This window comes from Bos indicus, chromosome 25 (assembly GCF_029378745.1).
Source record: "Bos indicus isolate NIAB-ARS_2022 breed Sahiwal x Tharparkar chromosome 25, NIAB-ARS_B.indTharparkar_mat_pri_1.0, whole genome shotgun sequence".
Taxonomy (NCBI): Eukaryota; Metazoa; Chordata; class Mammalia; order Artiodactyla; family Bovidae; genus Bos; species Bos indicus.
This window is the reverse complement of record NC_091784.1, coordinates 2,978,307-3,002,482: the sequence shown is the minus strand read 5'-3', so window position 1 is coordinate 3,002,482 and position 24,176 is coordinate 2,978,307. Positions and strand designations below refer to the sequence as shown.

The window sequence follows — 24,176 nt, the reverse complement described above, 5'->3', positions numbered from 1 at the left end:
GCAGAAGCAGTGTTACTATTCTCGCCCATCGCTGTCCACACAGGGGGCCACTGCCCAGCCCTGAGACTTGTGCTTGGTTCACACAGGTGCTCACTAAAGGCTCACGACAGGGACACCACCGCCTGGCAGCCCTCCTCAGGGCCCAGGGCTGTGAAGCCTGTAACACTATCCTACTCATCTTCACCCCAGTGGTGATAACCACTGCCCAGAAACGCGCTGGGGACGACACAGAGTCTTCAAGGATCATGCTGAAGGCCCACAGCAGCAAACAAGTCCCGATGGAAACCCAGAGGTGGTGACCTGGACCTCTACACTTTCCTGCCTTCCAGCAAAGTGGAAGGTGGAAAGTGGAAGTGGAAGGAATGGTGGTTCCTTCAGCAGGGGAGGGTGACGGGCCTGTTCCCTGAAGGGGACTCAGTCTGGGGCGCCCACAGCAGCCAGAGCGACAGCAGAGGGGGCGGGGGTGGACATGGGTGCCAGGAGAGATGGCTGTGGGCAGACAGCGGCCGCCCGCGCGGACACTGGCTCTCTGCTCTTTGGGTGAGCCCAGGACGCATCCAGGCACTTGTGGCGAGAGGTTTCAGGTGTACAAGGGCTAGAGCAAGCAGTGAGGCCCCGGGGCAGCCCACCTCGAGGGGCCCGGCCCCCTTCCTTCAGTACAAAATGGGTATGCCCATTCTTGGTAAATATACTTGATATGTGCTTGGTAAGTAAAAAACACAAAGTCCCACCTTGGTATGATTAAAAATACATACTTTCTAAAGCAGTTTTAATGTCACACAAGTGGCTTATAAGTGTACAGCAAGAAGAAACAGAGATAGCTAAGCAAAGTCCCCACAGCCTCTGTTCGCCCAAGCCTATGGAAGGCCAAGTAAAGCCAAACCCTGACCAGCAAATGTGAGGAAGGCCCTAAGTTCCCCAGGAAGAGCCGGGGGCAGTCCCCGCTGGGTGGAAACCTGGCTTCCCAAGGGGGCACAGGCCCCTCTGGGCCCCCCACTCACTGCACCAGTGAAAATGCCCTTGATGCCAATTCGTTTAATTACTGAGTGGGGGTGTCTTGACAACAGTCGGGCTGGGGGCAGAGCCAGCCTGCCTTGTTGCAGGGCTCGGGGGTTGGGGTGGGCCGGGCCTCAGGGAGGGCTCAGTCGGTCAGCAGGCTCATCTTGCAGGACGGTGAGGAAGCGCTGGCCCCCCTCGCAGAGCAGGCAGTGTGCAGCCCGGCACAGCGCCAGCCAGGGGCGCCCCAGGGGCTCCTGCTCGCTCAGCAGGGGGAGCAGCTCAGCCATTAGGACCTGGAGGTTGGTGAGGGCCAAAGGCTCAGGGGGGCCTGGAACATTTGGGGGGACCCAATCTAGGGCGGGAGTCAAGGCGCCACACTCGTCCCTACTCCGCCTCTCAAAGTTCCAGCACGCTCACACGTGCCCTCCCCACCTCCTTCCCTGGTGGATCTTGGAGGCTGAACCAAGTCCTCCCCATGGCCCAGTGCTCCTGAACACGCAGTGACCCATGCCCCGGAGTCTGGAAGTACCTTTTCCAGATGGACCTGCTGGTCCAGCATGGCCACCCGTAGCCTGAGGGCTGCCAGGGTCTGCAGCTCCTGGGTGCTGGAGTAGAGAAGCAGCTGGGGGCTCCACACTGGGTCTGCGCCTCCTCCACAGGGCAAGGCGGCCCTGGGGGGCCCCTCAGGCCATGGCCCCTGCGGCTGTTCCACCACCGCTGCAAGAACAGGGGACACCACCCCATGGGCAGCAGCCAGGGCTGTCTTTTTCAGGCTCCCGCTAGGGGTGCAAAGTCCCCCCTTGCCTCCTGGGTAAAGCCCTGCTGTCCACGAACAACTCTCTTGCAACACCAAGCATGTGCCAGGATCTCTGATTCTCACAAGAAACTTTCCCACTAAGTGGATAAATGCGCAAGCTACTTAGACTGGTGGGGTCTGTGTGTGGGCAAGGGGGCTGGAGCGGGGGTGCTGCACCGGCAGCTCCACAGCATAACTACGGGACACTCAGGATCCCGAAGGGGACATGGGAAGGGCCTGCCTGCCTGTCTCCACTCCCCTGGGGGTGCTGTTCAAGTCCCCACACCGCCCTGTCGCTAGAGGACTTTGACACTGACCAGGTTTTCCCAGTGGATCAGAGGTAAAGAACCCTCCTGCAATGCAGGAGACACCAGAGACTTCGTTAAGATCCCTGGGTTGGGAAGACCCCTGGAGAAGGAAATGCCATCCCACTCCAGTATTCCTGCCTGGAGAACCCCATGGACAGAGGAGCCTGGCGGGCTACAGTCAGTCCATAAGGTCCCAACTTAACAGGCACACACGCACACAGTTCGGCTCGGGTTGGGGTGGGGGGGGGGTGGTGCAGGCAGGCCTCACCGGAGCGCAGCTCCTGCAGCTCTTGCAGCCTGTGCAGACACTGCCCTGCCAGGGCCTGCAGCCCCTCCAGGGTGAGCAGGCTGCGGTACTCCTGCGTCCAGTCCTTGGGGTCTACACGAGAGCCAGAGGTGGTCACAGGCCAGGTTCATGAGGGTCCTGAAGCCCTCCCTGTCCCGCCGGAGACCCGACTCGGGGCCACTAACCTGCCGTGAGCTCCTCCCTCATTCGAAGCCTCAGCATGGAGCAGGCCTTCTGTAGGCGCCCCAACTCTGCTGCGCTGAGCATGGAGCTGGGCAGGCCTGCCTGCAAGTGGGTCAGGGAAACTCCCCCATGGCCGGGCCCCTCCGCTCTCCCCCAGGGCTGGGTCCCAGTGTGGCTCTGGCCCTTCCTGGAGTGGCTCCTCCTCACACTCTAAACCAGGTTCAGAGCCAGAACCTCTGCGAGGATCCCACCCCCGCAAGGATACAGCTGTCTGCATTTTCTGGAGGAACTGGGTTTTGGCGGTGGCAGCAGCAGCATCCACAGAATCCCTGGTCTGCATCGAGCTGAGCTGGGCCCACAGGCTGGATGCACACATGGGCAGCCCGCAAACCAGAGAGCAACATGTGATGATGCCAGCCAGCGGGCTGGGGCCCTGGGAAGTAGGCGAAACCAAGGGGAGGGGCCCAGGGAACTGAGGGGACACTGCTCATGGAAAGGGGACAGAGCTGACCAAGGAAAAGGGGAGAGAAGCCAGCACTGACTGGAACCCAGAGCTCTGGGCGCTGGTTCCATACCCAGCACAACGGGTACACCTGAAAACACCACCTGGCACCACCTGGCTTAACCCCTACGGCACTTCCACAGCCTGGGGCCTGGGGGCACCTGGCGCCCTGCTCAAGGCCTCACAGTGGAGAGGCTGAGCTGGGTCCGTGAGAGCAGTCCTAGGGCAGCAGACTCTCTGGATGTGAGAGTGTCACCTCCCAGGAAAGGAAGCAGAGGGGCCCGTGGGCCAAGCCTCCGCCTCCCTGCTCTCCCACCCCGCACCCCCACGCCCCCCACCGCCACTCCCCTGGCTCCCCCTCCCCTCCCGGGGTCCCACACCCCCACCAGCCTCACCTAGCATTCCGGGAAGCCGCCTTCCTGAAGGCCTCTGGCAGCCGCAGTAAGGCCCTGTTGGGAAGCTGGCGCTCAGGGCAGCTCTGTCCCACTCCGGAGGCTGCAGGCCCCGCTCCCCACTCAGAGCCCAATGAGGGGTGAGGCTCTCCCAGCCCTCAGAGAGGGCTTCCAGAGTGACCACGGGAGCCAGCCCAGCTGGGGTCCACCTGGCAGAGAGGAGGGCAGAGCCCAGGCCATCTCCAGAGCATCTGGAGCCCCCGGGCTGGGTAGATAAGTGCACAGGGCACAGGAACAGCCAGGGAGCAGAGAGGGACAGGCCCCAGTACATCAAACATGGCACCGTCACCGCCAACAGTTCCACCTACCAACTTCCGGGCTGGGGATTCATGGGGTGACATCCTGGGGCTCCCCAGGCCCATACCCACTCAGTGCTGGGCCCTCCCTGTCATCCCAAATCTAGCCTTCTACAGCTGCCCAGGATCTGATCAGGCAGACAGTAGCTCCTCTAGGGAATGTCTGCTGGGGAACTCACCCCTTATCCTTGAGCGTAAAAGCTTCTGGAACCTGAGAAGCAGCCTGGGGGACAATCTGCTGGTCCCTGAGGCCTGCTTCAGGCTTGTTGGCTCCGGCCCCCTGCCCCATATGGGCGCCATCTCCCACCAACAGAAGCCTGCGCCCAGGGAGGTCCTTTGCGGGCACCCAGGGGTGGTGGACACCCCTGGGGGGTTTTGTCTCAGGTGCACGGCTGCCAGTGCAGCGTGAGGTGCTGGGTGGGGCAGAGGCTTTGGTGGCAGTGGAAGCAGACCCAGACTTCAGGCTGCGGGCCTTGACTCCTTCTCCAGCCTTAGAGAGGCCTTTTCGCACTCGTACTGCCTTCTCCAGTGCCTGGGTCAGAAGCTCCAGCTCCTTGAGGTCTTGGGGGCTGGGTGGGCATGCTGTGAAAGCGGAGAATCAGGTAGAGGCCCCCGATCACTGCCAGCCAGAAGACAAGCAGGAGACGGCACCTGCAGAAGGTGGGGGGCTGAGGTTTACCTGAAGATGGAGCCTCTTTATTAATTTCTGACCCTGGGGTTGGCTCCGGAGCTGGGGTCTCGGCTGGTTCCCTGCAAGGACACAGGGCAGCCGTGGCAAGGCCAGAGCCCAACAAATCCCCATGATCGCCTGGCCTAGGAGCGGGCGCCCAGTTCTCAGGCCCTCAGGAAAAGCGAGGGGTACTGGCAGCCCGCAACTCGGAAGTGAGCGCTGAGCCCAGCCTCCAGGCCCGGGGCTCCAAGCAGGGTTCTGACGGCCCGAAGGCTGCCTAGCCGGGTGGTCCCGGGGTCGCGTACCAGACCCGCAGCAGCCGCCGGGAGACTCGCAGGCTCTGCTCCAGCTGCCGTTGTCGCTCGGCGCAGGAGTCCAGGGCGTCCCGCAGCTCGGCCACCAGCCTGGGAAGGAAGCACCGGAGGTTCAGCGCCCGGCCGGCCTCGGGCCGCGGCGGCCTCCGCCCCCGCAACTCCAGCGGCGCGGGACCCACCGGCGCGAGCACTCCGCAGGCAGCATACAAGCGGTCTAAGTCTTCGCGACCTGCCGCCGCCGGGAGACCCCGCCGCTTCCGGGCTAGAAGACCGCCCCTTCCGTCCGGGCTGCCCAATCCCGGGCCCAGCGTCAGGCCCCGCCTTCCCCGATGACGACCCCGCCTCTAGCCCCGCCCCTTGGCCGGAAGTCCGAGCAGAGACCGGCTCCGATCCCCGCCCGGGGGCAGCGGAGCGAGCTGGGGGAGGACGCGCAGTTGTGGTTTGGATAACGGGGTAGATGGAGGCTCCTGTGGTCCCTTAACAGTCGGCTTCGTCTTTGCATCAAGGGCCCTCTAAAGCAGGGCCCTGGGACCTTGCTGACCTCGGGGCACCTAGCACAGGGCCGGGCACGCGGAGGGACCCATAGGTATTTACTGCTGTGGCTGGAGGTGAGGATGACGTGTTTGTCGGGAGCAGGGGCAAGGCAGGAGTGTGCACTTGTGGACACGCTGACGAGGTGATGACATCCGGGAGTGGGCACCTCGGCAGAGGGGGAGGAGGCCCAGGAGCCAGACATGGGCACGAGGACCAGTGGGGCTGAGCAGGCTGGTCCCTGGCGGGGCAGGCGTGCCTGGATGGGACCAGCTGAGGGGGAGCTGGAGCGCAGAGCAGTGGAGGGACAGCAGAGCCTGGTGTCACAGGAGCCTGTCCCAGGAGGGAGTGTCCTCGGGGGACACGTGGGCGTGGGGGTGGTGGGGACAAATGCTGGCTGAGAGGAGTGATGCTGGCAGCAGGGTCCATTGTAATTGCATCTAACAAGAAAAAAGGATGAGTGCCAACCCCACAGGGGCCAAGAAATCTCAGGGGAGAGCAGGATGGAGGACAGACCTGGGAGGGGGTTTGTTTAAAGACAGAGGGGTGTCCATTTCATTGTTGCTAATAGGAAGGTGCCACAGCAGAGAACAGACGCAAAGGAGGGGAACTGAGGGTGCTGGGGCAAAAGGGGGAAGGGCTGAGCAGGACCCAAGCAGCCCTGGGACTGCTGTTAGGGTGGGAGCATCCATCAGCAGCAGCCTGTTTTCTTGCCCAGTATGGGGAGCCTGAAATGAGATTCTCAGTGAGAAAGGAGGGGAAGGGAGCAGACAAAGGGAGACCCCACCCCCAAGTCAGGCGGTATTAGGTCCCCGCCAGAGCGCGCTCCTTCTGCGGATGCAGGCCGGCCGGGAGAAAGCAGAGAACTTTTGGGTTTTGGTAAGGGGCCAAGGGGACAAGGCAGTTCAGACATGCATATCACTCAGCTACTATTATCCTCATCACATTTAATCCTCACAACACCCCTGTGAGGTAGGTACCGTCACCCCATCATACAGATGAGGAAACTGAGGCTCACACATGCCTAGGGGCACACAGTCGACAGGGAGGTATGCAGTCCCGATGCTGGGATTCCCTTACTCAACCACGGCCTTCCCAGGGTGGTCAGATTTGCCTACAGCAGCAAAAAAGATAGATCCCACAGGGAGTCAAGAGCCCTGAAAAGCCTCTCCGGGCCAGCGTCTCCTGGTCCCTGTAGTTTTGGTTCAAGAGCATCTGGGGGACATTCCTGGCTAAGTGGTTCTTTCTGATGTTTCAAGAGGAAGCCAAAGCGACAGCAGGTGAGTGTGTTGGGTCAGCCCAGCAGGGGAGAGCGGTCAGGGTCATGATTCGCAGGAACCCACAGCAGGTCCAGCCTCACCCAGCAAGCCAGGCCTCTGGTCCATGCTTTTCCGTGTCTTGGTCACCTCAGATGTTACAAATGACATATAATTTTTTCCTGGCTAACCTCTCTGGGAAAACTGGTTTCGCATACAGTGTCAGGAGAGCACTGAGGAGTTTGAATCAAATTTTCATTTTTCAGTTGAGCCTAAATAATGTTGAGAATTTTAAAAAATATAATACCTTCTATTTTTAATTTTTCTTTTGTTTTTATCCTAGAGGGATGAAGGATGGAAATAAAGACAGGGAAAGAAATGGCCTAGAAATTCAGTGCAGAGAGTGGGTCATGCAGATACCATCTGGTGGGGACACAGATGGACCATTGCAGGAGAAGGGACAGATTTTTAACAGGAGCTGAGAATATGGGAGGGAGCGAGCCTGTGACCGAGAATCAAGGCCCTTGAGCCCGGTGTTCACGCGCAGTCCACCACGGTGCCTGGGGCAGAGTTCCCCCATTGCAGGAGGCACCAGCCCATGAGGAAAGGAACGCATGCCCGAGGCAGGGCAGTGTGGGCGCAGGGATGGTGATGTGCTTAGGGCTGTCAGCTCTCCCGGGACCCCAGACCAAACAGATGGGGGGATGAGGAGCTGTGTCTGGACACTCGGGCCACATGTGTTCTCAGCTATGAAAGCTCAGTTCCTGGGGTGCGGGCAGGGGGGACGTTCGCCCAGGACGTGGGCTGAGTTTCCCAGAGGAAGCAAGACAAGACACAGGAGGGACAGAGATACAGGACTGACATGGCATGGCGTGACTGCTTCGAGGCTAAACTTCCCAAAGAGGAGGAGCTGAGTTTTCGTTGTGCTTTAGAGATTCTGAAGGCTCGTGATGGGCTCCCCTGGAGAGAGAGTCCCTGCCCCCGGATCTCCTCTTGGGTCCCCATGCGAGGCCAGCGGGGATCCGCAGGGATCCGTCTCGTCCCCTGCCCCACACTAGCACAGCAGCAGCCCCCCCCCTCAGCAGATGTCCACTGCGGCACACGCTCCAACACACTCACAGCTTCAAGAAGCCCAAGTTCATGTCTTCCTCCTCCTCCTCACTGTGGGCTGACAGGTTCTTCCTCTTCACCTGCTGTTGGGGAGCACAGCTCTCCGGGGGGCTGGGAGGGCGACACTGTAAACACGACTTCCGGGCGTGGTGGTGGCAGGGCTGTGTGTTCAAACTGCTGCCAGTGGGCAGCTCTGAGGTAGACCGGGGGGGCCCCCCTGAGGTGCGCCCAGAGTCTGTGGGACTCGCGCTGTTGACGGAGGAGTACCCCGACGTCGTGACATCCTTGCCCAGCCCCCACCTGCTGCACAGGGGGGGCTCCGGCCCTGGGGTCCGCAGCGCCTGGTGGCCTGGCACCAGCGCCTGTGTGTCCTGGGCCCCACACGCCTCCTCCGGGCAGGCCTCCTCGTCGCTGGACTCCTGGCAGCAGTGCTCCTCCGGACTCAGGTAGACCACAGTGACGTCGAGGACACCGCTGGGAGCCGTCACTGTGGGGGACGGGGAGACGTCAGGGTGAGCTTCGGCCCAGCCAGGACCCAGGGCAGCCCAGAGTCCCGTCTCAGCCACAGCTCCTCAAGCTCGCCGGTCAGTCCCCTTCCCTTTGCTTAAGAAGTCGAGGGTGAGGTGTGTCCTCCAAGCTTGGGGTGACACCCGTGTGACATGGGGAACAGGAAGAAAGGACAACAAATCATGGCCATCTAATACTTAATCCTGAGTGGACGCCGAAACACACAATTAGAAAATCCATAGACATGGCCTCAAACTGGGCCCTCCAGTTCCCTTCCCTGTCTGCAGATGGCTGACCAGACATGGGGACGGAGCCTTGTGCGGCCTGTCCTGGAGGGATGCCCGAGGCACAGAACCCAGCAGGGGAGCGGGGGGCACATGGCACAGGATGTTCTAGAAAGATCTTGTGAACGCAGGTGGGTCTGTTCTGTCCCTGGCCCGTGCAGTCCTCCCGGCAGCACAGGTCTGGCCGGGCCACAGCCTGTTATCCCTGTGGGCTGCAGCGCTGGGCGCTCTGCTCTCCCGGGCTCCTTGGACAGGAGCCCTCGAAGCCCCAGCTTGCCCCGCCCACTGCCCGCCACGGCCTGGCACTCACCGTCGCCCTCCTTCTCGCCCTCGCTCTCCTGGTCGCCCTCGTAGCCCGAGCAGTAGTCCAGGCTCCAGTCCAGGAAGCTGCCCAGCAGCGTCTCCTCCTGGCTGGACAGCTCGGCGGTGGGTGTGGTGACGAAGCTGCCCCTGTCCTCCTGGAGGCTGTTCTCCCGCTTCCTGAGGCAGGGGGCAGGTGGGAATACAGTCACAGGTGGCAGTGTCAGGGGGCCCAGCCTGGTCTCTGGCACGTGCCCGCCCCGCCCCGCCCCGTGTGCTGTGAGCACCCAGGAATGCCCTCGGAGGCTCGCAGCAGATTTGCAGAGGTCGGGCCGGCAGCACAGTGAGGTCCCTGCTCATCTGGACTTTGTAGGATGCATAGGAGTTCTTTGGAGGGGGAGAGGAGAGCTTATTCCAGGCACCACAGCCAGGGCACTGAGATGGAAGAGACGGGGTGAAGGGGATACGTAGCGGATGACGGGGACCAAGTGCCCCAGCCTCTCATCAGGGCATGGCTGGAGCGCTGGGGCAACACGTGGAGGGCCAGTGTGGCCCTGGTGGGGCTCCACCTGTGCTCAGGACCACCAAGCCCACAGGGAGCTGGGCTGGAGCCACGCAGGGAAGAAGGCAGGGCTGCAGGCCGCCGGCCCAGCTTCCGTTTCCGGGGGATCCCCGAGGGCTGCAGGGGTCACACGGGAACCCAGCTGGGCCTGCGGGCTCACTCACCGCTTGGTCCTCCTCGCGGAGGGCGAGCTGAGGAAGGCGTGAATATCGCCTGCGCTGAGGAAGGGTGCAGGTTCCAGGCTCTCCTGTTTCACGCCCAGGGCAGCACACAGCTGGCCGTAGCTCAGCACCTGCAGGGCAGCCAGGGTCAGAGGGCGGGCGAGGCCCCGGGCGGGCGGGCCCGCCACCAGCACCCCTCGGTACCTCTTCCAGGCTGATCTCCTCGTAGCGCTTGTCCTCGAATCGCTGCTTGACGGCAGTGAGAGACACCTGCCTGTAGTCCTTGGGGGCGTCATCGTGGAAGCTACCGACAGAGGGACACATGAGGGACCGCGGTGGGGGAGGGGAGTGCTGGCACTGCCCCCAGGAGGCTCCACCTGTAGCCCCCGCTCAGACGGGAGAGGACCAGACGTCCTCGAAGCGGGCCCAGCACCACCGTGCAGACGCCTGGCAGTCCCTCGGTTAACCCGAGAGGCAGCTATGACCTGGCGCCCGCTCCCAGGTGTGTCCCCGAGAGGAAGGGGGGCAGAGGTCCCCACGGAGACCTGGACACAGTCGTCCACAGCAGCGGGGAGGCAGAAAACCCCCAAACGTACATCAGTGCACAGATGGAGAAATAAGACGGGGTCTCTCCGCCCAGGGGCTGCCTGCACAGTGGAGACACCGTGTAGGTGGGAAGCCGCTCACACCTACAGCCCTCACGGTGTGCGAGCCCGTGATGAAGCGTCCAGAATAGGAAGGAGAGGAGTGTTGCTCGGTGAGGGGTGGTGGGGAGGGGACACCTGGAGGTATTAGGGAGGCAGGGCAGGGTTCTTCTGAGGGAGAAGATGTTCTCTGATTGATGGTGGTGATGCCTGCACAACTCTATACCAAAAGCCTATCAAATTGCACACTTAAAAAAAAGTTTCATTTGTAAATAAATATTTCCAGTTTATCTGGATTGAAAAAACAAAAAAACCAGGGGAAGGTAGCAGGGAGGCAGAATCACCCAGCCCCTTGGGTGGGGGAAGGGGACTCCGAGGCAGCTTGGCCTGAGAAAGGAGGGGGTCCTGGGGACTTCAGCGCACGCAGTGCGGGTGGGACCGAGTGGGAGGAGCAAGGCTGCCAGCCGGGGTGAGAGGAGAGGTGAAAGGCCGAGGGCCTGAGGCAGGCACGGCTGGCCTGTGCTCCGGCTGCAGTCTGCCAACGCCAGCCTCCTGCAGTGAGTTACTGCTGTCATGGAGAGGCCGTTTTTCCTTATGCTCTACTGTCTGTGAGTTAGGTTTGGGTGGGGAGGAGCTGCTGCCCACACAGCAAACATTAAAAACGTGTGTGCTAAGTAACATGGCCCTGGGATTTCTAAACGCCAACCCTGAGACCCGCAGCTCATGGCCCAACAGCCCTCCTGTGATGTGAACCCCTCTGGACCCACGGTGTGGAGGACATACCCTGTGTGTGGGGCTCGCTTCCTTACACACTTACCACTTCTGATGAAGACTTAAGACACAGGGGATGAGGTCTTCACAGGAGAAGCCAGTGAGGTCCCACAACTGGGTGGTCCAGGGCTGCGCTGGGGAGGGAAGTGGGGGTCGTGGGGCCGCCTTGACGCCCACAGCCCCGATGGCTCTGGAATAGAGCTTCCTAGGGCTCAGCGCTGAAAAGGCCCTGTGCCCAGGGCATGCATGCCCGCTGCACCCCGCGGGGGGAATACCAAGCCACCCCCAGACAAGGGCTCTTAGTCCATCCTGCTGCCTCCTCCTTGGGAGAGAAGAGCACGCCGCTTTGTCTCCCTCCCTCCCCCGGACCCGAGCACCAGCTCCTGACTCCCGGAGATCCTCGCCCACTGGCTCAGCCCAGCTCTGAGAGGCGGGAGGGAAGGACTGGCCGCTTACTCTGCCCATGCGTCAGCCTCGCCAGCAGCAGGGCGGCTGCAGCCAGGTGGGCTGGGGCGTAGGCAGCCAGGCTGGTGTGCAGCAGGGAGAGCTCGCAGAGGAAGCTGCACAGGTGCTGGGTTCTTGGTGCCATGGGGACCAGCGTCAGCAGGACATCCTTGTAATCGACCACGGTGGGGACCTGGGGGGACGGGGTGGCGGACATGAGGTCACAGCATGCAGAGGACCCTCCGCCCGCTCGTGGGGAGGCTAGAATGCAGACATGCTGCCCTCCTAGTGGTCAGCACGGCGCCAGGCACGCTGAGCGGCTGTGGCCTCACGCCCTCCTGGTCCCGGAGAGCTTCCCTGAGCAGAGAAGCCCAGAGCCACGCACGTGCCCTCTGCTCCTCCCACCCCCTGGCGCGACTCGGCTTCGATTCAGGAGGAAAGGTGAGCAGCCGCTTACCCGTATCTTCCCGTCCAGGGCCGAGACGACCTCGCCCATCATCCTCACCAGGTCCTCGTACTTGTACGTGTTGTCTGTGAGCCACACGGCCTCCCGGATCGTCAGGATCTCCTTGCTGATGAACCTGAAGTGCCAACAAGGGATCTGAGCTCGCGCCCCTCAGTGGGCTTTAGGCTTCAGTGATGGGGTGGGGAGTCCAGCGAGTTGACCTGGCTGCCCTCGGCGGGTGAGGTTAACTGGAAAGGTCACTTGAGCCTGTCGGAGAGGCTGAGAGGCAGGGGTACGAGCGCCACAGGCCCACAGCAGTAGAGCGGCTGGGCTGCTGGGCACACAGGTGTTTCTGCAAAATCCAGCCACGAAGGGTGTGAGCGGCCAATTCTCTTAACCTCCCGACAGATGAGGGGTTGCCCTGCCCTGTGCCAGCCGCTCCGAAGCGAGCATGAACAGCTTTAACCCAGAAGGCAGGCGAGCCAGCAGAACCAGAGCCAGAGTCTGTCTGGAGCTCTGGACCTGGCCCGGGGTCGGGCCGAGGGACTCAGGCAGTCCCTAGGCAGGTGGTCACCCTGTTCTCTCCCCTCTCCCAGCGCCAGCTAGCAGGGTACACACTGGTCCGACAGTCTCTGAGGGCCCCTCCCCCCACCAGGGTGATGGGGGCCGAGCCCACAGCCCCTCGGTCACTCTGCAGCTCCCGCGGTGGCTTGGCTGAGAGGGCAGGGCGGTGGGGACCGTAGTCGCGGGGTAGGGTGTGACGTCGAGGTGGGGGACACGAGCCTGTGCTCGGGCAGGTGCTGCTTTCAGAGTGGACAGAGGGATGTCTCAGCCCCTAAAAATCTTTTAAAGCGATTATCTCATGGCCGGTCCCCCGGTCCCTGTAACCATGCCATTTAGATCTGGGGAGGCTGGGGACCCATCTGTCAGCCCTCTCTGGTGACAAGACCCAGAGCTCCAGGTTCTGAGGCACATGTGAGAGGTGCCAGACCGCATGTGGCCTGTGCTCACCGGGCCTGAGCCCCGCTCCCTCCGTCTGTGGGCACCCTGCTTCCCTGGCCCCCAGGAAACCACAGCGTCCAGTTCCCATCAGGGCCACAGGACAGAGCTCGCCGCAGGCGTGGACCTGCTTGCCTCAGGGGCCATGGCAAGCAGCAGAGAGTAAGTCAGGGCCTCGGGCGCCTGCATGAGCTCATGAAGCAGATACACTACACCCCAGTGACACGCGCCTCTGGGTCACTGTGCCAAAGATCGACCAGTCCTCCACAGCTGACACCACTGTGTGCAGCGAGCCTGCCCCTCACCCCCTAAGCCTTACAGACAGATACTGCCCGGGCGACGGCAGACCACATAGGAGAAAGCTGGTTTAAAACACAAAAAAATGCAACATGTATGGTGGGACGTGCCACCCACGCTGTGTCCAAAGGCAAAACTGGGTGGAGAGGTGCTGGTTTTAGGAAGATGGACTTCCGTGAAACTTAAGACGGCTGACGGGAAGAGTCAGAACAGCCACCTCTGAGGAGCTCGCATCCTGTCCACGGGTAGGAGGGGGTGTGAACCTGGCTGGATGTGGGTCTCTGGACACGGGGCTGACAGCCTGACTCAGAAGGGCAGCCAACTGTGGCCTCCCTCATCTCCGTGTTGCCCTCAGGGGCCAGGGGAACAGGGTTCCTGCCCAAGCGAAGCCACCACATGGGATGAGCAGCAGCTGCCCGCGCACGGAGGGTCAGCCCTGCTGCCCCCGTGTGGGGAGGACCACCCACTCTGGGCACCCCTGAAATTAGAACCCCGTTATCATGAGGTGGGGCGCCAAAGGCCTGTTCGTCCCACTGAGAAGCCAGCCTGTGACCTGGGCAGGGCCGGCCGGGGGTTTCTCACCGGGTGCAGATGACCATGCAGGCGATGCCCAGCAGCTGCAGCCGGTACCGGGGCACCAGCCGCCTCCGCAGGTACCGGTCCACGCACTCCACAGTCAGGTGGAGACACAGGCTCGAGAAGTCCTTCATGGTGGCGACCTCCACCAGCCAGTCGATGAGGATGTACCTGTGGGAAGAGTGCTGCCCCTGAACACCAGGCAGAGCCTCTGTGAGGCCCCGAACCTCACGGGGTCCTGTCTCCCAGTCCCACCCAGCCATCCATCCCAAGGGGTGAGCGGTCACTTCAGGCGTCATGGGCTTATGCCGGCAGCTGTCCGAGGGGCTGGGGGCCCCACCACTCCTGACTTGGTTCCTGGGAGGCAGGTGGGCACACACATGTGGACCCTGCCCACCCCCACCCTGGGGCCCCCTGGCACTGGATGAGCCTGGACCATAACTTATAAGTGGGCAGAGCGGGTCTGCTCTGGAGACTGGGGACGGGTCACAGGTCAAAGGTTACTGTCCTGGAAACCTGTCTCCTCCCTGAGGAACTCTCACCGTGGGGTCATTTGTCACAACCCACTGCGGTTGAGCAAAGAGCCAGGAACGTAGCCCAAGCAGGATGCACTGAGCCCAGGTGCTCAAGCTCTCAGCCACCAGGCAACCACGACAGAGGGCTCGGGCTGCAGAGCTAGCAGACACAGGGTCCCTCCTCCTCAATGGCGCCAAGGCCAAGCCGGGACACTGACGTCACAGGGGACACTGCACGCAGCGGCAAGGATGCCCGGACGGGGTGGACAAAGGAGAGGAGACGGGAGAAAGGAAGCCAGAGAGATGAGCCGTGATGGTGAGGGGCTCTGTGCAGCCAGACAGGAGTGTGTTTCTCAGGCAGAGGGAAGATGCACGGTGGTGAGGGCAGAGTGAGCAGGGGAGCGGAGGGGGAAGCCAGGAGGAGTGCCCAGGGGTGTGAGGGTCATACCAGCCATGACTGGGAGCAGAGGACAATGCTCCCTGCCCGTTTACCCTAGGTAAACACAATGATCTGACAGAAACCGACCAACCGAACCATATACTTGAAAGTGGTTAAACCTGAAACTAATGTTGGAAATCAATTATAACTCAACTAAAGAAAAGGAAAAAGTCGGCTGTTGTCTGACATGGATGAAAACAGTCAGATGCTCAACTTGGGGCTGAAATAATATTATTTCAATAAACCTACTTTAGCTCTTGAAAAACATAAAAGGTTAAAATTTATGTTAACCCTCACTCCCAACACACAAAAAGAATAGCAAGTGTCCCCCCACCAAAAAAAGGGCAGACTGGGAGAGTACAAGGTGGGGGGGGCACCGCCAGTGCAGGTCCAGGACTCAGGAGCACAGCGGCTTGGGACTCCCCTGGTGGCCCAGTGGCTGAGACTCCGAGCTCCCAACCTCCCAGTGCAGGGGGCCTGGGTTCGATCCCTGGTCGGGGAACTAGATCCCACATGCTGCAACTAAGAGATCCTGTGTGCTGCAACTAAGACCTGGTGCAGCCAGATAATTAAAAAGAAAAAAAAGGCACGGCAGCTTGGTGACATTTAACGTGGGAGCAGGGGACACTGCAGCCCGGCTGTGAGCGGAGACCTAGCAGCACAGCCAGGGCCTGCCCGTCATACATCTAAAACGCATTTGAAATCCCTAGCATGAGCTTAAACAATTATTCACATTTTCCACTTTGCTTTCTAACATGCTCTGTGATTGTAACAGTGTGTCATCTCCAAACTTCAGAGGAGAATGGACTTGTGGGAAGAAGCAGGTCACGGGGTTCTGAGGCTGCAGGCCCCCACGTCCCCCGCTGACGCTGATGCTCGTGAGTATGGGTTGGAAAGAAAAGCTTGGTTTTTCTGGCATCATTTTAGAAAGATGTTTAAAGTGGTTTAACACTTTCTGAGGCCTAAAAAGGGAAACTGGAGAGAACAGACACTCCTATGGGAATTTTTTTTTTTCCCCCAAAGCCCTAGATAACTCGGGCATTACTGGTTTTAGAAAACACACACACACACTCACACACACGGGGATCCCAGTGGGGCTGACGACACAGCGGGCCTGTCACAGGACCTCGTCACCGTGGGCAGTTCGGGCCCCTTACCTCATTGTGTCATTGAGCCCCTTCTGGACAGAGAAGACCCTCTGCTTATTGACAGCGTGGGAGGCCTGGAACAACTGGCAGACTATCTCGCTGGAGGCTTTTGCTTCCAATCCAAGCTGGTGTCCGTGTGCACAGGCTTTGGCTAGAGACAGCTGTGGGCAGAAGAGTCGCGGGGTGAGCAGGGGCCAGGCCCTTCCTGTCTGTCAACACCCTGGGCTCCTTACACCCTCTAAGCCGCTGGAGCAGGAGGGTCAGGATTTTACTTATGCTTTTGGAGGTAACCAATAAGTCACAGCAGAACGTTTAAAAGGGACAAAAGGTATGGAACAGGTCAGCCCCTTCTTGCCCCGTCCTTCCTCTGAGGGGCTTTCTGTAGGCTTTGTCCCCTGGGGGGCCGTCGCTGTGCAGGCTTCTTGCCCTGTCCTTCCTCTGAGGGGCTTTCTGTAGGCTTTGTCGCCTGGGGGGCCGCCGCTGTGCAGGCTTCTTGCCCTGTCCTTCTTCTGAAGCGGTTTCTGTAGGCTTTGTTGCCTGGGGGGCCGCTGCTGCGCAGGCTTGTGTGCCTTCTGCTCGTGTGGCCGACCCCCAGGCGCTGCCTGTGCCGTGACACTTTCTGGAAGGCCTGCTTGGATTGCCACCCCCCTCACAGAACACCGAAGGCTATCTTATCACATCTTGGCTGGCACAAACTGCTCTCCTTGAGAATGTTTATTTTCAGAAGTTACTAGCTAGACACTCAGAAGCAAAGAATACGTGTGTGTGATCTGCTCGTGGGATCAGCCATGACCTCTCTAAACGGGCGCCTTTCCGATGAGCAGTGAGGTCAAACCTGCCCCATGTTTTGACGGCTTGTATTTACTTCCTTGTTTCTGAGCATACTGAGGCCCCCCATGTACTTCCATGGGCCTCACTGTTCTTACTGATTAGGCTGACCTTAGAAACACACTGTTGATTGTTACATTTCTTGTAAACGTGCTGCGTGCCTTTCTGGACACAAATGTCATAGTGGCCTGTGATGTGTCAGGTGGGCATCCCTGCTGGGGATTTTGTCACGAGTTTTTAAGGGCCAGTGACTGAAGCCCCAACTTGGTGGGGTCACAGGCACCAGCTTGGCCAAGGGGGACTTCCTCTGATTTGTCTGGAAATAGTGACTTCCTTACAGCTGCACAGGGACAGTGTCGGGTGAACGCCAACTACAAGCCTCCAACGTCCAGTTCCAACGCTGGACAACCTGGTGAAGGGTCAGATACTGGAAAGAGGATAGCGTTCCTCATGCCAATCTGTTCTAAGGAGCCTCAGGTCCCGCTGCCAAGATGGTGTCCCCGCAGGCCAGCTTTAGGGAGCTGTCCACACTCTGACAGAAGCTGTGGTTAGTCCACAGCACATAGGAATGACGAGGCTGGCTGTCTTCGGTGCCATGGGCAAAGCGTTCCCAGGCTGCCCTCCCTGCACACCTCAGAGCTGACCGCCCTCACAGTTGCCCCACCATGACCCCCACCCCCGCCCCCCACAGAAGCCTGGCAGCCCCACCCTGGGGTCCCAGAGAGGAGGCATTGAGACGAAGCTGGCTCCCAGCTCACCTGCGCTTCCCAGCAGCCTTTGGCAGCAAAGTCCCTGAGCTTCCGGAAGCTGTGGAGGCACCGTCCGGGGTCCAGCATCTGTCAGTGTGAGATGCCCTTACATGGGCGTGTCTCTGGGGAACTCAGAACCAACCCCTGGGGTTCTTCAGTGTTCCTCCAAGACCCCCAGAGGGGCCCCGGCTGGGCCTTCCTTCTGTCCCTTCCTCCCCTGAGTGGTGGTGCTCGTTCCCAGGGTAGAGCTGAGAGCAGCCCTGGGGACCCCAGGAGGACCCCCTGCGCTGGCAGACCCTTGTCCTGGGCTGCTGAGACCGTGCCTCTGGCCAGTGTCACCCACACTCTCCCAGACCTGGGCCCACTCACGTCCATCCGCCTGTCACTCTCCCAGAGGAGGTATGAGCTGGTCAGACACCCCTGGTTAGCGGACTCTTCAAACAGGTTCCGGGCCTGCTTCTGTTTCTCTTCATCCTAGAATAAGTAGCCACAAATGCAGCGCTCAACTTTAATAAAACGGGTTAACTAAATTAGCGGAGAAACAACTTCCCTGAAGATACACGATGTGAGAACCGAGGTAGCCCTTGGGCCCTGCCTCCTCCTGCCGGGGCCACAGGGTGACGGAGGTGGGGGGTGGTGGAAATCCCCAAGGCCCTCCAGCTCCTCGCTCACACCCCGGGTCTCTCCCTGCTGTGGTCAGAGCGGTCAGAGCGCCTGTCGCCAGAGGCCACCGCCTTCCCCGAACTGCCCTGGGGGGCTTTTCACGCTAAGTGGAGACCTCGTGTGAGGAGGCGGAGGGAGCCGCCGGAGCGGGCTGGGAAGCACGCAGGCCCATCCTGCCCATCAGACCCTTTGGCTCCACCGGCCACACAGACAGGGCTCCTCTCGGCTGGGAGACCTGGGGGCCTCCTCCCGCGGCCTCTCGTGATTTGTCCCAGTCCTCGGTGCTTGCAGCTGCCGGAGAGGCGAGCAGCACAGAGCTGCAGACCCATTGTGCCCAGTGCCCACCCGGGCCAGGATGCCGAGCAGCACCAGGGCGGGTGAGGGGACTCACCTCGAAGAGACTCAGCACCCTCCCCAGGCAGTGCAGTATGGACGCCCTGTGGGTCTAGAGAAGGAAGGGTGACTGTCGGTGGGGAACTTCCTGGGGCCCTCCTCGATCCCCGCCGCACCCCCTGTGCAGGTCCTCCCCCGCCTGCCTCGACTCCAGGACTCCACCAACCGCGTCACGGAGCCTCTGGCCATCCTTCTCCGTGGGCACCCCGTCTGCAGCCCCACCCCACCCCCAGGCCCCCAACCCTGGCTCTGACGTCTCCCCGCCTGCTGGTTGTTTGCAGATGCTCCCATATTTGCAGTTTTCGAAGCCTCCGCTCCCCCAAGTCCCTGACTTCACACGGTCCACAGCATCTCCCCTCAGGGCTATCTCATCTCCTGGGACCCTGTGGGGTGCCCCACCCACACCCCGGGCTGGGACTCACTTTCTGCTGCTGGCACTCCGCCCTGAGGCTCTCATGAACCACGGCCTTGCAGCAGCTCCCGGACACCGACCAAGGCGGGCGGATGAAGAGCCAGATGAAGGGCGCGGCGCCCACGTTCAGCCGCTCAGCCAGGCTGAAGTAGCGAGAGGCCCTCAGGCCGTTCACTTCCGCCCGGGCCTCGTCAGACACTGACACTGCAGAGACAGACAGAGCGAGCCGGGATGTCTTAGGGGGCGGGCACAGCAGTTTCCCCGAGTCCTTACAGAAAGTCTAGGGCCTTAGGCTGCTGCCATGCGAGGTTGCTGGTGTTTTAGGGCAGAAGAGTGGGGATGGGGGCTCCATGCTTTTCTTCCTGTGTCCCGTGAACCAAGTGCCCTGTGGCTCCTCCCACAGCCTGGAGTCTGAAAATCCAGGAAGGTGCCCCCCATCCCCCACCCCATGGAGGGATCACCCTCCTGTGGGCAACTGCCGCCCAGTCCCCAGTTAACGGGGATTTCTTTCTGGGGTGACAAGAACATTTCAAAACGAGTGGTGTTGGTCGCACAGCTCTGTGAAGACACCGACTGGGCTGTACACCTGGATAGGTGAGCTGAACGGTGGGAATTCTCTGGGCAATGCCGGATGATGGGATGATCAGATGACGGGAGGGTGGGCACAGGACGGCTCATTGTCTCCACATCAACAGTCCAGTCAACCATGACTGGGGCGACCTCTCAGCAAGATGCCAGGTCTTTTAGAAGCAGATAAATGGCGGAGGTACTCAAGACTTTATGCGTTTGGGAGCTGGGACAGGACGAGGTGCAGGCTCGTTCCTTAGTGAGCCCAGCAGACCGGCAGGAGTCGGGATAGAGGGTCATATCAGGCTCTTTTGAGGAGCACCTGCCCCTGGGGGTGAAGGAATCTAGGTACCAGGTTGGCTTTGGCCTGCTTGAACTTGCCTCCCGCTGAGGGCCTTGGCTCCCTCCCTGTGTTACTGACACCAGGCATCAGGCATGCTGTGACAGCCACCCCCAAGTCCCTCAGACGAGCTGTGGCCAAGGAGAGGAGGTGGGGTCTACTCGTGGGCTACGCTGTTAACTAGGGAGCCAGGAGACCTGGCTCGCCTGAGAAGCTCCCATTCTGAGTCTCTGCTCAGAGCCACTCATTGTCAATCGAAATTAAAGGCTCGTGAAGTAAGAGGTAATCCCCCCGACCTATAGAATCAAAGCTCATCAATGGGTCCCTGAGCAGGACACCTCTCTGACACAGCTCCCAAGATACAATGGTGCACAGCCAGACCCGGCGAGAGCAGCGACTGAACTGCGAACACGGGCAAGGGCTTATGTGAGTTCTATTTTTCTTTTTTTTTCTGACTGCAGTGTACGGTATGTGGGATCTTAGTTCCTCAACCAGGGATTGAACCTATGCCCCCTGTAGTGGAAGCTCGGAGTCTTAACCCTGGACCACCAGGGAGTCCCTAGCGCTTGTTCTAAGGTGTCAGCACCAAGCGGGGAAAGGCCAGCCCCAGACCCGGCAGCACTTACAGCCTTCGTTGTACAGGTAGGCAATGCCCAGCTTCACGGCAGCTTCAAAGTTCCCTTTCTCAGCAGCCCTGGAACAACAGGAACATGGAACACTGCATGATTTTATTCTATTAAGGTTATGTTCTACCACAGCACCTGAAACTACAGTACTTACTTTCTGAACAGAAACTGTTTTCTGGTAATGTGACTAAACATCTATTATCCATGACACGCTACAACACGGATGAGCCTTAAAAACATGCTTACGTGAAAGAAGACAGTCACAACGGTGTATGACCCCACTCGTATGAGATGCCCGGGACAGGCAAATACATCGAGACAGGCAGTAGGTGCAAGGTTGTCTAGGGTCTGGATTACTATTGGGAAGATAGGGAGAGACTGCCAACGGTTATGCGGCTTCATCCAGGGGTCATGAGACGGTCCTAAAGTCAGACAGTGTGGATGACTGCACAATGCTTTGAATATATTAAAAACCACTTGATCAGTACACTCTAAGTGGGTGGGCTGTATGGTTCGTGGACTATGTCTCAGGCAGCCTGCCTGTGACCACGGGCACACTGTGCAGCTCCTGGCCCCTCTGGCTCTTCCTCCAGGTCTGTCGGAGGAGGTGGGATCAGCCAGGGAATGTAATGCACTAGGATTCAAACCACATGGTCCTGACCAAAGTAAGAGAAATAAGAAGTTTCCATGTGCAGGTGACCTGCGTCTGAGCCACACAGGATGGGTCACAGCCGAAGCAGACCTTCCGGAAGCACCACTGTGACTAATGAGTGGCAGGTCTGAGCTGGGGGTGCAGATGACCCAGGACCATGCTGGAAGTCATGTGACTCAGTGGGTGAGGTCTACACGCTCAGTCACTCCCTGGGGAATATGGTGTTGGAAGGGGACTACGAGCACAAGGAAAATTGCGGCCAGGTCCAGCCCTGAGACAGACTGGCATGGTGGAGAAGGCCAGGAGTGAGAGGAAGCCCAGCTGCTCTCGGGTGCAGATACCTTTCAAAGAGCTTCAGGTTCCCTGGAGAAGGCCACAGCTCCTGGAAGCTGGCGCACGCCCACACGCTGGCATGGTTGTCCACCAGGTACTTCAGGTGGGAATGCACCTGAGGAACAACGGGAGTGGTGTGGAGGGTTATCAAGGGGCTACAGGGAAGCCCCGCTTCTGGAGCTCTTGAAGACAGGGGTAGACAGGCGTAGGGTCTCCTGTCTCCCTCCAACCCTACCAGTAAGGCCTCCTGGGCTCTGTGTATCAAACTAACTAGCAGTTGCTTTGAACAGAGAAAAGAAATCAGACACAACTTTCTCTGTGGTTCTAAAGGTGAGGACAGGTCCTGGAAGTGGGGGTAAGCACAGGCTGAGAAACGGGATATAATGCTATATACCTGCAATGACCAGGAAAACCAACTCTGAGGCTAACGGGTAGGTCAGAAATCTGTTCTGAGCTCCTCTACTTAGAGTTTTGCTAGTGGGAGCACAGCTGGAACCTGGGCTGTCAACGGGGGCACTTAGAAAAAACTGAAATACATGACAGCAGCCTCAGGCGGGACCTCTACCCTGGGTGAGGCAGGCAGTGTCCAGGGGCCCTGAGCGCAGGCAAGCATTTTAAGTGCAAAAGCTCCCACTGCCATTGGGAATGGCACCTGCAGATGTTATGAACACAATGGAGGCAGGTTTGGGAGTCAGACAGATGGGTTCTCGTGGGTGTTCCCCCACTAATTTGCTGGATGCCCTTGGTTAAGTGGCTCAGGGTGAGGCTGCAGTTCTGATATCTGCACAATAAGGCCCAGAGTCCCTTTCAGCACTGGATATTATTTGGGATTTGTCCTCATAAGGGCTTCCCTGGTGACTCAGATGGTAAAGAATCTGCCTGCAATGCAGGAGGCCAGGATTCAATCCCTGGGTCAGGACGATCCCCTGGAGAAGGAAATGGCTACCCACTCTAGTATTCTTGCCTGGAGAATCCCATGGACAGAGGAGCCTGGTGGGCTACAGTCCACGGGATCACAGAGTTGAACACAACTGAACAACTAACACTTCTACTTCACGCCATCCTCAAGAACATCTCTTTTCCTTCTTAATACTGTCCCATTATCTTGAGGGATTCAAATTTCACTGCCAGGAAAAGGTACTTTCTGTTAAAATAAACACTGCAAAGAGCAGACTCAACAGGTGTCCTCTGTTTTCGTTTTCCTGTCATCAGAACAACCTCAAATGTCTATTACCAACATCACCATTGTGGATCATCGACCCTCATCGGTAGCCAGAGTTTTTGTTCTGACATTTGAGACATGAAGCCTTCGTGGTAAAACCAACAATGCCAGGGCTGACACTGTGCTCATCTGACAACTTACAGCTCGGACAGCAAGGATGTCTCCAACAGAAAGCCATTTCAGGATATGAAAGAGCGCATCTTCAGGGAGATTCAAGATTGTGAGGTTTCGAGGTCTCCTTCTTATTCTCCGCTTTGAAGGATAACAGAAACACTTGGCACACCTACAGTGGATCACTTAAGAAAAAAAATCGGAATGGTTTAAGTGATGTGTTGGAAATGAATTGTGCTGATATGAAAAGTTACATCTGAACATGTTTTAACAGTTACTGGTCCTCTGCCCCAGCCATAGTTACAGTCCCAAAGATTAAATAAAGAAGTGGTAGTGGTATAAGAGACATGTTCATTCATTCAAATTATTCGATAAACGTTTATGGTGAGTAGTAATCATGTAAGCTGGCCATTGGGAAACCGTCTGACCCAGAGCCCAGATAACAAGGAAGAAAGGAAGAGCAGACGGTGTTGATGATGATTAGCCAGGGAGACGCCTGGACCCTAGCTGATTTCTTTGCTTCTATTTGCACACATCACTAAAACATGAAATGTTAATAAGGATTTGAACAATCAGGTTTTCGAGGTCAAATTCGGAGGGTCCGCCCTACAGAGAAGCCAAGGATGGACTTGGAGGGCAGGCCAGTCCCAGCTCTGTGGATGTCAGAGCTGTCCGGCCAGTTTCAGGGTCCTCTGAGACCCTGACAGGGGGTCCTTCCAACTTCAACTCCAGCAACTCTTTCCTCCCTCCAAGCAGAGGAGCTTGTGGCAGAAGGAGCCATCCCTGACGCTTCACCCGGTTCTTCATCCGCTCCTTCCTCCAGTCCCCACGGGAGATGGCTGCTCCACCACCGGCAAGCTCCCTGCTCAGGGCGTCTTCCTGCCCTCTCCCCTCGTTTCTCACCCGGGCTTCCCATTAGTAATTAACCTAATGCGAAAACCGAGCGCATACGCAGCTCGACCGATCCTCGCCTTTTGCCCCATTTTCCTTACTCCCTTGCCCTAGGCCAGCCACGGTATAACCACGGAAACCTCGGTGGTGCTCACGGCCCTGCACAGGTGGTGGTCCCCTCGCGCCGCTTTCTCGCGGAGCCGGGCGCCGCTGGGTATTTAAACCGCGCGCCGGGTAGGCGCCGTCGGGACGATCCGAACCCCGGGCCGAAAGGCTCAAGCTGGCCCCACTCAGTCTGGAGGCCACTCCACCGCGCCCCGCGCCCCGCGCCCCGCGCTCACCGCCTCCGCTCCCCATAGCCGTCGCCGCTGCCGTGGCCGTGGCCGCCGCCGCCGCTGTAGCCGCCAGACCCGCCCGCGGGCCCAGAGCGCGCCTCCCGACGCAGGCGCAGACCCGCCCGCCTCCCGCCTGAGTTTTCAAACGCGCCCGGCTTTCCCATTGGCCCACCACCGGGGGCGCGCGCCACTACCCCTCCGGGCTCCGCCCAGAGCCACGCCCCCTCGGCATCGGGCGTCCGCGACTGGCTGCGCCAGG

At 59.5% G+C, this 24,176-nt stretch overlaps 2 protein-coding genes across 2 annotated transcripts; both read right to left on the bottom strand.

The window, feature by feature from the left end:
* Positions 1 to 736: 736 nt before the first annotated feature.
* Positions 737 to 5,077, bottom strand: TEDC2 (tubulin epsilon and delta complex 2). Its single transcript, XM_070779485.1, has 10 exons — positions 4,986 to 5,077; positions 4,798 to 4,896; positions 4,502 to 4,572; positions 4,002 to 4,404; positions 3,470 to 3,523; positions 2,838 to 2,934; positions 2,575 to 2,674; positions 2,372 to 2,482; positions 1,529 to 1,716; positions 737 to 1,292 (listed from the first exon to the last, which is right to left on the bottom strand). The coding sequence occupies exons 1-10, from the start codon at positions 5,009 to 5,011 to the stop codon at positions 1,131 to 1,133; spliced, it is 1,311 nt and encodes a 436-aa protein (XP_070635586.1). The 5' UTR covers positions 5,012 to 5,077; the 3' UTR covers positions 737 to 1,130.
* A 1,187-nt stretch (positions 5,078 to 6,264) lies between these two features.
* CCNF (cyclin F) lies at positions 6,265 to 24,017 on the bottom strand. Its single transcript, XM_070779474.1, has 17 exons — positions 23,924 to 24,017; positions 22,722 to 22,876; positions 21,367 to 21,473; positions 20,374 to 20,441; positions 18,851 to 19,044; positions 18,427 to 18,480; positions 17,742 to 17,846; positions 17,382 to 17,459; positions 15,805 to 15,956; positions 13,700 to 13,864; positions 11,834 to 11,957; positions 11,389 to 11,569; positions 10,979 to 11,066; positions 9,722 to 9,821; positions 9,521 to 9,648; positions 8,805 to 8,974; positions 6,265 to 8,190 (listed from the first exon to the last, which is right to left on the bottom strand). Exons 1-17 carry the CDS (start codon positions 23,937 to 23,939, stop codon positions 7,709 to 7,711), a joined length of 2,367 nt encoding a protein of 788 aa, XP_070635575.1. The 5' UTR covers positions 23,940 to 24,017; the 3' UTR covers positions 6,265 to 7,708.
* Positions 24,018 to 24,176: the final 159 nt, after the last annotated feature.